Raw genomic sequence first — 13,362 nt, 5'->3', positions numbered from 1 at the left:
AAAATTCAGATTGAAATTATTTAATTGTGTCTTAATTTCAGCATGATCTAGTTCTTTGATTGTATTAAACACACATTGAAAAAACTGTCAAAATAGTGGAAGACTAAGAATTTTCAATGGCTTGCCACTAGAGACTAAATTAGGCATAAAACATGGATAAACGTGTTGAACCAATTTAAACACCGATACACTTTTCTCTATCCCTATATTTTTAATTTTCTGTATAGTTTTGCATGATTAGATTTGTATCGCTTTCGTAGAATTGCATGTTGTTAAGTTTTATCTACATATTGTAATTTTTGTGTAATCGTAGGTATGAAATAAATTAAGCCATCCGATTCATCTTTTATGATGATAATATCTGTTTGTAACTTGTAATATTAGATTGCTTGATTGATTAATAAAATTCAATTTAGACACCTCACATAAATTAAACTTGTATTGATTGATTCATTGGTTGTCTAGAATTCTCATTGTTTCATATTTCATTGTATCGTCTGAACATATTGTAACTCACGATATTGATTCAACATATATATTCATCAATTTTTGGTGCCCCATTTTTTGTTGTAAAATCTCTGATTTAAAGAAAACAATTTTTGAAACTAGTTTTAGGATAAAAGTTTATTCAAACCCCATCTAGACCATTCTCACCCATATTCTCCTCAAACAATTTTCACATCCATAATATTCTTCTTCCACTCATTGTATATAATAATATGAACCCCATTTCTCGATCTAATTTTGTCGATGTACCAAAGTTTAAATTTCGAACTGTCTAATTCTTTCACCTTTTCACAGTCCACTAAGTCTGATAGAAACATGAAATCGATCTTCCTCATAACCGTAATGTCTACTATTTCCATAAATTTCCTAGTAAACGTGATTATATTCCATGTTCTAAAATGAATCTTACTTTCACATACTAACTTTTTTACCCACACCCGTTCATAAAAATGTGAGAATCCTTTCTTATTTATCACTGAATCCAGGCGTCAATGCAACGATCCTTGCTCTTTTGACATTGTAGTCGAGTCATACAACGTCTGATTTACGATGAACAACCTAACACAACCATTTACTTTTATTCGATCTTGAAATCGACTATGCATAACAATGCTAATATAGACAAGACTAACTAATGATATAAAACTATAAAGAAAAAAGTTATATTACTCAATTTCTCAATTTTAAATCTTATATAAATAGATTACACGCGTGTTTTGTTCTTTGGTTAAAAAAATTGTTTTTGAATAAATTGATTATGTAAAATTGATTATAGCTAAAAGTGAATTGGAGATAAAATAATTTATATTTAAATAAATTTATGTAAAAATAGATTAAATAATAATTTTCAATTCAAAAATCACGATTAAATTCAAAAGTTATAAAATTATAACTTTAATTAAACTTAATTATAAATGTAAAAACAATTATACTTTGTAAAAATTAAATACTTCTAAATTATTCTAAAATCAATTCTATATCTTTAAAACCAACCCTACATTCCAATTAAAAAAAAATAGTTATCTTAAATGAAAGTCATAAAATCTTCCACTTTTCCATTTCAACAACTCATAACACATAGCATGAAAAAAAACAAGTGATATCACATCAAAGTGAGTGTATACACTAACACCTCGATTTTGTAGATCTAAAAAAGCTTTATCATTACACCCTCAAATCTAGCATACCCAAACCATTACCACCAACCATGCCTTTTTCCTTTTTTAGGGTTTCGATCCTCTCTTTCACTCTCACAACACACCACTCTCAATTCCCACTCTCCTAAAGCACCGTTCTTTACCACCACCACACTTTCTCATTCCTCTTTTCTGGGATTGTGTTTATCAATTAGGACATTTTTTCACAATGATTTCGACTGGGATTAACTTGGTAATGACTGTGATTGGTTTTGCTGTTAGCACAATGTTCATTGTTTTTGTTTGCACTAGGCTCATTTGTGCTAGGATTCACTTGAATGCTTCTAGGAGATCCTTTCTCATTGCTTCTAGATCCAATCTCAGTTTGGTAGGTAAAAAAATTGTTGATTTCTTTGTGAAATAGATGAAATTTGAAATTTGTATTGATTTGGAAATTTTCATTTGAAAATGTTTTTTTTTTGATAATTTGGGCTTTTTTAAATTTATTTTCCATGTGCAGATGGAGAGGGGTTGTCAAGGTCTTGAAAGCATAGATGTAGCTAAATTTCCAGTTAAGAAGTACAGTGACAAGTTTTTTGCAGCTGGGGAAAATTCTCAGTATGTTTATATCTTACCTGTTTTATGATGTTCTTTTATTATCTTAATTTTTGCATGATTAGTGAGCTGAGAAAGTAATGAGAAGGAGTAAAAATCTATTGTTAATCGCTAGTAACACTTAATTAGCAAACTGTTATAATGTGGTTTCTTCCCAATTTGGTTGGCTAATTTTTGTTTTTGTAAAGGCGCGAGTTTGTAATGAAGATGTCAACAGGATTTTGTTGATAATGAAATACATGGTTATGGCCGTTTATCATGTGGGTTTTGATGGCATGCTTGTTCCCATGTTCTTTAATTTGAAAATGTGTCTATTTTGCTAGAAAAAGCGTCATGGGTTAGACAAAGGTAAACAACTTAATTAAGTGCTTATGTTGTGAGCTTATTCATAAGCGCTTAATTTGATAAGCACTTGTGCTATAAACTGCAAATAAGCTGTTTATCCATAGAGGTCCATTTTCTAGAGAACTTATTGAAATTATTTGGAAACAGCTTATGGACATACCTTAAGGTGTTTTTATAGGCTCATTCAAATATTTTACAGTTACACAAGTGCTTATGTTATAAGATAAGTCCAGGTAAGCTATTCCGAATGCACCCCTGATATATGCCCCTTTTGCTTGGAACTACTTTTTCTTGGTGTCATGGTTTGGTTTGGTTGTCCTATAATTGTGTGTTTTGTTGATTTTTTGTGACGAACCTTACATCAGAGTGTAGTTCCTTTGTTCTCCTTGTGCGCCTGTTTGCTTCCATGAATCTGTGTGTATTGGTTGTTTTGGCCATTTTACCAGAGTTAGTTACCCTAAACTCTTCTTCAATGAATTTTCAATCCCTTCATAGTCTAAATCTATTTCATTTTCTTTCTAAATATGCATACTCCCTTCGTATAACCTGTCATGCATTATGAAACAGGCAGGAGGGTGATATAACAACTTATGCAAACCTCATGGGAGGTCGGGGAAATCTTTGCTTGTTATAACCTATAAGTACCTTTTTTCCCGCCTTTCTCCTAAATTATCAAAAGAAAAATTATTCCAACCTTGATCATCATACTGGTAATTTAGAATATAGCTTGGAAAGATGCCAAGTCCCATTTTATTGTGTAATTCTTAAATTCCATTTACAATGAGTTTTGCAGACCTTTGAGGGTCTGCACCTCCCACAATACCTAAAGGTCCTGCTTCTCTGAAATGACAAGCCGGCTTTACTCTAACCCCCTTATTTATATAATTCACATCTAACCCCCTAACCAACTGGCTAACTAACAATAGTGATTACTTATCAATACCTGTCCAGTATGAAATAGTATTTTATTTAGTTTAAGATTCCAGGAACTCAAGTGTGGGTTGTACATTAGCTATTGGAGTATTCTCAAATAATTTGTGACATATAGTTCTCATTCGGATGATTACTTCCCTGGTACGGAACATTCAATTTTGTTGTACTGTTTTACTTGCAGATGCACAGTCTGTCTCTCAGAGTACCAAGGTGAAGATACACTGCGTATCCTTCCCCATTGTGGACACTCCTTCCATATGGCCTGCATAGACTTATGGCTGCAGCAGAACGCAACTTGTCCTGTTTGTCGAATATCACTGCGTGAATTTTCCGAGAGAACGCAATCATTGCAACCTGTATATAACTCTCATTATGGGATGGAGTCATTTGACACTCATCATCATCATTGTAGAATGGCTAATAATGGATTGTCGACAAGAACCCATGATAACCACGGAGTGAACCCTATTCAAGAGGATCACTTTCCATCTGAGGGTGATAGAGCAGTTGATGTAGAGAGTATCACCTCCTTAAGTCAGGGTGATTTCATTAAAGATGAAGAGAAGAAACATGTAGAGAGCCCATCAAATTTATAGATTTGGTTGGTTCCTTTCAAATTACTAATCGAGTAAAGTTCATGTTCCAAAATTGGAGTGAAATGTATTAGCATGTTGAAAGATGGTTATTTTCTTTTATTTGATTGTATATATAGCAATGAAATTTTGCCCCTCTATGGGGCCTCCCTTTGCTGTCTCCTCCTTTGATCTTTTCTTAATCTTCAACAATAGCTAGGACTTGAAAGTTGAGTCAATCACACACACACATGCACGACACCCACACACCCACGCATGCACAATTTCCTATCTGTAATTGTTGTTAAAGACTAGAATTAGTTGAGATTGGCTGGAGCTACAGCTGTCTTTCACCCTGCAGACCATTGTATTAATACAATTCACACCGCCATTGACGTATTGTCTTTTTGTCCAACAATTTATCATTTTCTTTTGGGATACATGTGTTTCCTATCAAGATTCTTATTTCTTGGTGAGTAATTCTATTCTTTTTTCATTTGTTTTTTCATGATGTTTTTGAAGGAAAATTCAAGATTCCTTGGTTTGCTGTGAAAAGATTATATCTTGTACACCGTGGAATCCACCTGTTTGTTTTTTTATCAGGAAAGGGAAGAGTAGTAGAAGAATTAAAAAACTAGAAGGATTAAAAAGGTGACCCAACTCTTGTAAAGTAAGCTATTTAATATATGGGGGTAAAGTGAATAATTTCATCTGATATAAACTGAATGTTGTTAATGTTGTGTAGTCACTTGTTGGGGGAGTTTTTCACTAGGGAGTGTTGAACATTGTAGGACTTCCTTTTTTAGGAAAATACATTTGTGAGAGACACATCACATATTCACCTAAAACCTTAAGGTGACAGGTGGGTGGGTTCTCTCACTTATAAATGCTCAAGTCTTCACATTACCAACCAATGTGGGATTATTATCTACACTACTCACACTTGATACATTTTCAACCGTCACTCTTTGTGATTCTGTTTCCCTTCCCTTTGTAAATTAAATTTTTTTGTTTGGTTGAGCAGTGGGCAACCACCGCACCACTGTGAGTTTGGAGTTCTTCCACTGTGAAGAAGCTCCAATGTATAACTATTAGTCCACCTTGGTTTTCAAAACCCATAAAATAGTTTATAATTATATTCAATGTAGTTGCTGAGTGCTGAAGTAATGACTGTACAAGCACGTGTCAGTGTTACAGTGCATGTGTTATTAGACTGTCATGATGACATACTGAGGTGTGTTTGTCTTTTCATCAATAAATGGACCGAACTTAGTAAGTTTGTGATCAAAGAAGATATGTGCAGAATGAAGTAAACATTTTTATCATAGTCTAGTAATTGTTGAACTGGATTTCCTTCTGTCAAAATAATAAAGAACTGCATTTCCAATTTACAAATGTATTAGGTCAAAATGATGGATGAATGGAAGGACTTGAATTACATGACTAGTGTTGCAGAATCTCTTGAATTGCTAGTTTTTGAATGAAAAGTTGTGCCTGGTCTTTTTAGATTGAGACGGCGTTTGCATATGTCGTGTCAAACAGAACCAACATGTGGTTGATTTAAGTATAGTAAGATACTCAAGAACCTTAAGCAAGTGGTTAGAGATTTATACTATGACTCTGGTGTATAAATTTTGTTTTGAAAAACCTGGTTGAGTGAGGAAACTCACTTTATATATAAAGTTATTACATTTTTCTATTTTTGAAATTCATTTAAATTACTCTATATGTACTTATATACATACTCATCACATTTCTGCAAAATATTTATCTTGTCAGTAAGACTTATTGTGACTCTGTCATATGAATCAGTTCATCTGCTGCTATCTGCATATCCTAATTGTTCCTTTAACCTTGTGTCCTGGCTGAAATTTGCACATCAGTATTCACATTTCACCCTCAAATAGACCACACTTGCACAAGAGGCACATTGACACTTTATAAACAGGGGAAAAATAAGTCAAGAAAATAATTCCTTGATTAATTCGTTTATTGATATTAATAAGATACAACTATGACAGCTCCAAATCAAATTTATCCAACAAACAAGAGTACTAGTTAAGATAAACATAACACAGAAGTCATTACATGATGTATATGTAAAAAAAAGATATAAAATCTTTGTTGTAGAAACAAACAAACCAGAATTAACCTCTTGGCTTAATTTTTGCTCTTAAAGGGTCCTTCATCACAACAGCAAACTCCATCTTTCCAGTGAAATCTATCTTCTTCCCTGGTGGATAAGCACTCCATTCAAACTCCTGAACCATCCTAGCCATCATCAAATGAATATGTACAGTACCAATAGCCAAACCAGGACATATCCTTCTCCCAACACCAAAGGGCATCATTTTCACACCAGTAACACCTGTTATATCAGCTTCCTCACCCTTAGATATGAACCTTTCAGGATCAAATTTTTCAGGGTTGGGCCACAATTTTGGATCCACACCTATACCAGCTGTGTAAATCTCAATGTTTGCATCCATTGGTATATCATACCCTCCTAATGTTGTAGGTTCAGTAACACCATGTGTTAGTACAAAGTGTGTTGGAGGATGCTTCCTTAACAACTCTTTCACCACAGCTTGTAAATAAGGCATTTTCTCAACATCTTTTTCATCTACTTTTTTATCTCCAACTGTCATATTAATTTCTTGATAAAGTTTTTCTTGGATCTCCGGATTGTCAATGAGTTGTGCTATTCCCCATTCAACAGCAGTTGCTGTTGTATCTGTTCCTCCATTCAGAAACTCTGAGACAAGTGAAACCAATTCTTCATTAGAAGGTGATGATTTTTTACCTTCATGAACTTTGACATCAAAAAGTGTGTCTAAATATGAAAATGTTGTAGCTGTTTGATCTGAACCAGGGTTTTGAATTGCTCTTCTTCTTTGTTCGATGAAAGGAACTATGAATTCGACTTGTTCTTTTCGAACTTCTAAAACTCTTTTTCTCTGCTTAGAGAAAAACATGCTTAGGATTGGTAAAAAGTCATCAATTCTTGGATCTAATGTGATGAGAACATTCTTCATAACTTGATCTATTTTCTCAAGTTTTTCTTCATCCATTTCTAAACCAAAACACATAGCAACAAGTATGCAAAAAACTGCAAACCTTGCATCTTTGAGAACCCAAACAACACCATTATTCTTCTCAGCTTCAACACTAAGCCTACTGATGAGTTTATTCATTGATTTCTCTCTAACAGCTCTAAACTCTTTGAGTCTAGTTGAGCTCAGCATGTTCTGAACCATGTTTCTTCTCAGTGATTTCCAAACAGGACCATAAACAGCTGCATTCACAGTGAATTTATTGGCGCTGAAGATGTTCCTCGTAGGATTCTCAGGTGGTCTAGTTGCATAGAGAGCACCCTTTTGAATCAAAGCTTCATGCGCAAGTTTCGCATCCGTGAGGATGATCATTGTCCTTGTTCCCATCTTGAGTGTGAAGATTGAACCATATTTTGCTTTCATTTCTTTCACATACTCAAAGAATGGTTTGCCGGAACGCGCAACTTGGAGAAGGTTGCCGACGATAGGCCATCCCGGTGGACCCGGTGGAAGGTTGAGGCTTTTGGATTTGGTTTTCTGTGTGAGGAAGAAAATGAGGGCTGATAAGAGAAGGGCCAAGACTGTGAAGATGAGATGGTAGTGAGAGGAAAGAGAAGCAGTGGATGAAAAGAGAGAAGAAGCCATTTTTGGTTTGGAATGAAAGGGGAAATTAAAGAAGGAATTGGTGGAGTTGATTGTTATAAGAATGGAGGAGACATAGATAGATGGTTTTATGAATGGAGGATAGTGTGAAATTTTAGGTAGGTTTAATAAAAGCACTTTCAAGTTTGCTAGCATGATTGGTTGGACTTACAAGTGAGGCAGCTAGACTAGAGACTTCATCTTCTACATCTGCTTGTGCGGCAGTGTAGAAACAGTTATTTTCTTTAAAGAATGCTCTTCATAAAATATTTCATCAACACTTTTAGTCTCCTCTATGACTTAACGACGGTTTTTACAACATAGCGACTGAATTAACAATAATTTTAGCGATAATTTATTATTTAACGATAATTTTTACGACACTTTTAATATTATGGACCAAAAATATAGATAAATTTTTTTAGAAGAATCATTTTTTAAAAGAAATATTTTGAAGAATTAAAAATAAATTTGAAATGTTTAGGAGGATTATAAACATATTTAACCTGATTATTTTTAATAACTATTTTTTAGCCTATAATTTTTCCACTGTAACTATTTGAAACTATTTGAAGTAGTTTTTAATTTTTAATTTTTTTCTTATTTTATTTTTATTATTTTAGTTAATATTAATAGTTTATGATTTATTATAGTTTAAAATGAAATAAGTATGTATAATTTCTTCGAAAAATTTTGTATTTGAGAAAATTATGAATCTTTTTCTGTAATTTTTTTCTTCTGGCGTTTTAACTTCATTTTCCTTTATTTTCTTTTTTCACCGACTTTAACTTTTAAATTTATTGTCGTTTTCACTCCACTTTCCTTTATTTTCTTTCTTTGTTGATTTTAACTTTACTATCTATTTTTGTTTAATATAGTAAATTGTTAATTAAAGAATGTTTTGATTTCTGAAAAAAAAAATTATGAGTAATTATTTTAGTAATGATTTAAACCCAAGTTCTTCAAAATCACACTTACTACATTAAATTGTTCTAAGAATGAGATTTTAACTTCAAACCTTAAAAAGAAGTAGCTCCTACCATATTCACACTTCCTAAGTAGTAAAAAATTAAAAGTGAATAACCTATGTCAGAATGTTGTATAGACAGAGAAGTTAAGTGTACTTGCAAGAAGTTAGTACCGAAAAAATGGAGTTGGGTTCAGGGAATGGAAAATTGTGAGAGATAGTGACATGTAGTTAATGGACTCAACTACTTTGGTTAAGCCTAGAGAAGAGGTGGTTCAATTCAATATGGAGAGGTGATGGAGAAAATATATGCCTAACTAAAATAACTAATGTAGCGGCTAACAGTTAAAAAGAGTTTAAAAACATTTAATGCAATGTAATGAACACTGTCTCTTTCAAGTTTAAGGTCAATGATAAATCATTTACTATGTGTTTTTCTCTTGTCAAGAAATCAATGGAGTCAAATGAGTCACCAAGTACTAACAGTTTATTAAGATTGTACGTACTATGCTTCATATTATTTTTGTACGGTGTTTAAAGTTTTATACACGTCTCACTAAAAATCAAAAGATAATGGCAAGTCGCAACAATTCTCTTCTTTTCATCTTTACAATTATGTGCATTGTTTCATCAATGGTTGCATTAGAAGGCAATGTCTACATGGATCAATTCAGGGCTACAATTATTGTGTGGAGGAAATGCATCATTTTAAGACTTTGTTTCGGGTAGGAGGGGGAAGAAAGAAGATGATTTAAGAAAAATATTGAAATTTTTTAAATATTTTTTACAAAACGATTTTGTATAGAATATAAAAGAGGGTTTATTATTAACATATTTTTATTTTTTGAAATGTTATAACAACATAGTTTATATTTGAATAATTAATCTAAACCCTCAAAAACTTTTTAAACCTCTCGTCTAATACAATTCTGTAGTTTTCTAAATTAGAGGATATTGATTTATGAATAAAAGTAAAACCCTAAAATCCTCTCCATCTTTTTTTATATAAACAAATCGATTGTATTAAAGTGAATACATGGGGTATTCTACCCGCATACAAAAGAAAGAGCAAAGTCACAACTATCTCAAAACCTTTACTGGATTTGACAACTAAACAACTTTGGAATGAGCAAGCTGACCATTCGATCTAACACTAAGCCAATTCCAAGCTAAAGACTTAGCCACTAGACCATGTAAAGATTCCCTTTCATCACACATTAAATAACATATCGTTTCTAATTAACTAAACAACCCTCATTACAGTATCATACAACAACAAATGATCAATAATGTTAAGAGAAAAATCAAAGTTAATCACCTCTATCTATCGCACTTCAAAAAATGAGAACACGACTTAGCGAAGCGAAATCGCACGCTCGCAATGATAGACTGAACAAAGTCGCCACCGAACTTTATTTATTCCTAAAAAGGAAAGGGGAAATATCGATAAAACCCAAGAAAAAACGACAATGATTATGGTCGTCGCAACCAATATCAGGGTTCAGGAGTCGATTACGCAAGGGGAAGGTATTAACACCCCTCACGTCCGTTGTACTCAACGGGAACCATTAGGTTAGTTGTGCGCGTTAGTGTTAGTTGGAAATGTTAGGCTTCTCAAGTTATTAGGTGGGAAAGAAAGAACAGAAGAGAGAAGAATGTTTTTGGATTTTGAAACGAAGAGGACTAAACCTAAGTTTTTTATTAATGAGCCTGACAAGATTTATAAATCCTGCTCCTACGTATCTCCGAGTGCAAAAGAGAACTCAAGGCTTACGTAGTTCTGGGTAGAAAAATATTTGTTTGTTGGTCGATTTTAGCGAAAGCTATATTGTATTAATCGACAAAAACATTGTTTTACCCAAAACAGCTGAGGAGCGGACGTATACCACACATCGAATGGATTTATAAATCAACATTCGGAAAAACGTCACTTATCTCAACTCAACAATTATGGCCGAAGCATTGTTTTACATCACCTTAAGACAAAATGTCTTTCGTTTATGAAAAAAGGTTTTCTGATCAATCGCACGACGACGAAAAATAGTTTGATTGGTTGGATGTATTTTTTTAGGCCTGAAAGAAGAGTATTTATGACTTACAAGCTCTTAGAACTTGAGTCTAATTCTCGGGACTACGTCTGAATATTTCATCCAGGTAGTCTTTTTCTTTCAATTTTATTGAGAAAAGAAATTTGAATATTTAGAAGTATTTTGAAGAGAAGACGAATACTCATGGCTTGCAAACTCGTACAACTTGGGCCTAATATTCAGAATTACGACTGAATATTTCATCCAGGTAGTCTTTTTCTTCCAACTTACTTATGAAAATGGTTTGAATATTGAGGTGTTTTAAAGAGAAGACGAATACTTATGGCTTGCAAGCTCTTACAACTTGGGCCTAATATTCAGGATTACGACTGAATATTCCATCAAGGATAATCTTTTTCTTCAGATTTTATTTATGAAAATGCCTTGAATAATAAATTAAAATAATGAAAGTACAAAGGCTTGAAATTATTGAAAGTTAAGTTGATGTTACTTAAGAGCTCATTGTAAGAAGGCCCAAGAGTAAACCATGTGACTGGAAACAAACTGAAATTGAAAGCGACTGAATTTCTCCCCAAGCTAATTTAAAGTGGATTCATGTAAGAATCACTCTACAAGAAGCCGAGCAACAAAATTTATGCGTCTACATAATGTTCGAAAGTTAACTTGAATTTAAACTTCCAAATCGTAACGCAATAATAACTAAGAACAAACAAAATTGTTTTACGTCCACATATGAATGAGGATACACATGAAAATCCAATAATCAAATAATTAACATAAATAATTAATTAATTGACTAATTGAATCACTAATTTAAACAAGAATACCTATCAACAAGCAAAAAACAAGGGGTGTAAACAGTTGAAAAAAAAGTAGAGTCTAAATGGGCCAAGCCTAAAACACCAATTCCAATTAATATAATAAATAATAAAAATATTAAATAAAAAAATGTAAATGCCGAAAGTGGGGCGGTGCACTTTTAACACATACTGACTAATCCTTTGCTTTCAAAATTTAAAATTAACCTATGCCAAGGCGACATGTGTCACAACTATTAAAAAAAATAAAAGCAATGTCATGAAACAATAAAGGAAAAGAAAGAAACGATGGAATACATCCTCTCTCTCACTGTATTACAGAAAACTAAATAAAACAAGCAAATGGTCTTCTTCCTTCCTGATTTCTTTCTTAAAAAAACAACAAATTTTCAACTAATATTTTAAGGAACAGTAATCAAACATAACAAACAAGATCATCTTTTCAACCATGGATCAAGGCATAGAAAAAAAATGGCGTTATCGTAACGCTTCCAAAACTACGACGACGATAAATGATTAGATATTCAGCGGTGGTTTGACGGCGTGACGTTTCACGGTGGTTGTGGGGGTGTTTGAGTTGGTCGAGGGAGGTTCTTTCGGAATCAGAGAGATCACTTACTTTGTTGCTTTCTTCTTTGAATGAAACTAAGTTTATTGGAATTTTCTTCTGTTGTTGGTGTTGTTCTGGTTCTGGTGAGGGTTCAACTGCTACTACATCTTGTGACGGGTTACCTTTTGAATCGATTTTTGATTCGCTTAGTCACGGTGGTGCATCAGAGAGTTCTTTTTGGTCGGTAACGGGGAGTTCCGGTTGTGGTTCTGGGTGGGGAGTTAGGGAGGATGAATCGGTTCATGAGCGCCGCTTGGGTTTGTGGGATTGGTCTACCTCTTTCCAAAACTTTCAGCATCATTAAGCATATATACTAGGGTTATGACTTAATTGAAATACCAACAATGCCCTTATTTTAATATTTAACATTAAAATGAGTCTAAATTAATTAGAACAAATGAATTCGAATAAATTTAAATAAAAATAATAAAATGAAAATGAAAATATGGCTAATCCTATTTATTTATTTTGGATATTTTTGACAAAAAATAAAAATCAAATAACTAAAAATGAATAAAAAACCAGGCGCAAAAATGCCCGAAAAGTTAAAATGAATGCACCAAAATGATCAGTGCGAAATAAACTTATTGGAAAAATACAGCGTTTCTTTTAATTTTGAAATAAATTTTGACCGGTTAAGCAGGCTCAAGCTGATCAAAAAGTGGCCGAAAAATTAGCTGAAAAATAAATCGAGCATACCAGATTAAACTACGTGAAAAGTAGATTAATAAAGCTGATGTTTGGAAGCTTGATTTTAAAAATTTTCGTCCACCGATTTGACGCACATCCGTTGATTACTTCAACCGGTTTTCCTATAGATCCGAAAAAATTATTTCGACTGATATTCTAGGCACTATGCGTTATGGAATGCATGGTATGCTATGTAGAAATGCAATAGCTATGATGAATGTACGAAATCCATGACTTAGGGTCAAAATTGGACTTTGACCGCAAGCAATCGATTACAACCAGCTTTAACGGATTTTGCCAACAACAATTGGACTTGAAATGATGTTGGCGACAACCAAACTTCAGATACCAATCACGATTATATTTACAAACAGAGTGACAGTGATGCCAACGACAATTGGGTTTAAAATGAGTTCTAGTAACAAC

General features: G+C 33.2%; 2 protein-coding genes across 2 annotated transcripts; one reads left to right on the top strand and one right to left on the bottom strand.

The window, feature by feature from the left end:
* Window positions 1-1,568: 1,568 nt before the first annotated feature.
* On the top strand, window positions 1,569-4,279 carry LOC127091351 (RING-H2 finger protein ATL74). Its single transcript, XM_051029969.1, has 3 exons — window positions 1,569-2,031; window positions 2,164-2,261; window positions 3,718-4,279. The coding sequence occupies exons 1-3, from the start codon at window positions 1,873-1,875 to the stop codon at window positions 4,130-4,132; spliced, it is 672 nt and encodes a 223-aa protein (XP_050885926.1). The 5' UTR covers window positions 1,569-1,872; the 3' UTR covers window positions 4,133-4,279.
* A 1,785-nt stretch (window positions 4,280-6,064) lies between these two features.
* Window positions 6,065-8,036, bottom strand: LOC127091350 (cytochrome P450 77A3). The gene has a single exon (XM_051029968.1). The coding sequence runs from the start codon at window positions 7,957-7,959 to the stop codon at window positions 6,256-6,258; it is 1,704 nt and encodes a 567-aa protein (XP_050885925.1). The 5' UTR covers window positions 7,960-8,036; the 3' UTR covers window positions 6,065-6,255.
* Window positions 8,037-13,362: the final 5,326 nt, after the last annotated feature.

Source organism: Lathyrus oleraceus, chromosome 6, assembly GCF_024323335.1.
Source record: "Lathyrus oleraceus cultivar Zhongwan6 chromosome 6, CAAS_Psat_ZW6_1.0, whole genome shotgun sequence".
Taxonomy (NCBI): Eukaryota; Viridiplantae; Streptophyta; class Magnoliopsida; order Fabales; family Fabaceae; genus Lathyrus; species Lathyrus oleraceus.
This window is presented reverse-complemented; position numbering and strand designations above follow the sequence as displayed.

What these genes read in the sequence shown, in the direction of transcription:
- LOC127091351 (XM_051029969.1), top strand. Translation starts at nt 1,873, where the DNA reads ATGATTTCGACTGGGATTAACTTGGTAATGACTGTGATTGGTTTTGCT. An exon ending in CTAGATCCAATCTCAGTTTG is followed by an intron (nt 2,032 to 2,163) that starts GTAGGTAAAAAA and finishes TTCCATGTGCAG; the next exon opens with ATGGAGAGGGGTTGTCAAGG. An exon ending in GCAGCTGGGGAAAATTCTCA is followed by an intron (nt 2,262 to 3,717) that starts GTATGTTTATAT and finishes TTTTACTTGCAG; the next exon opens with ATGCACAGTCTGTCTCTCAG.
- LOC127091350 (XM_051029968.1), bottom strand. Translation starts at nt 7,959, where the DNA reads ATGCTAGCAAACTTGAAAGTGCTTTTATTAAACCTACCTAAAATTTCA.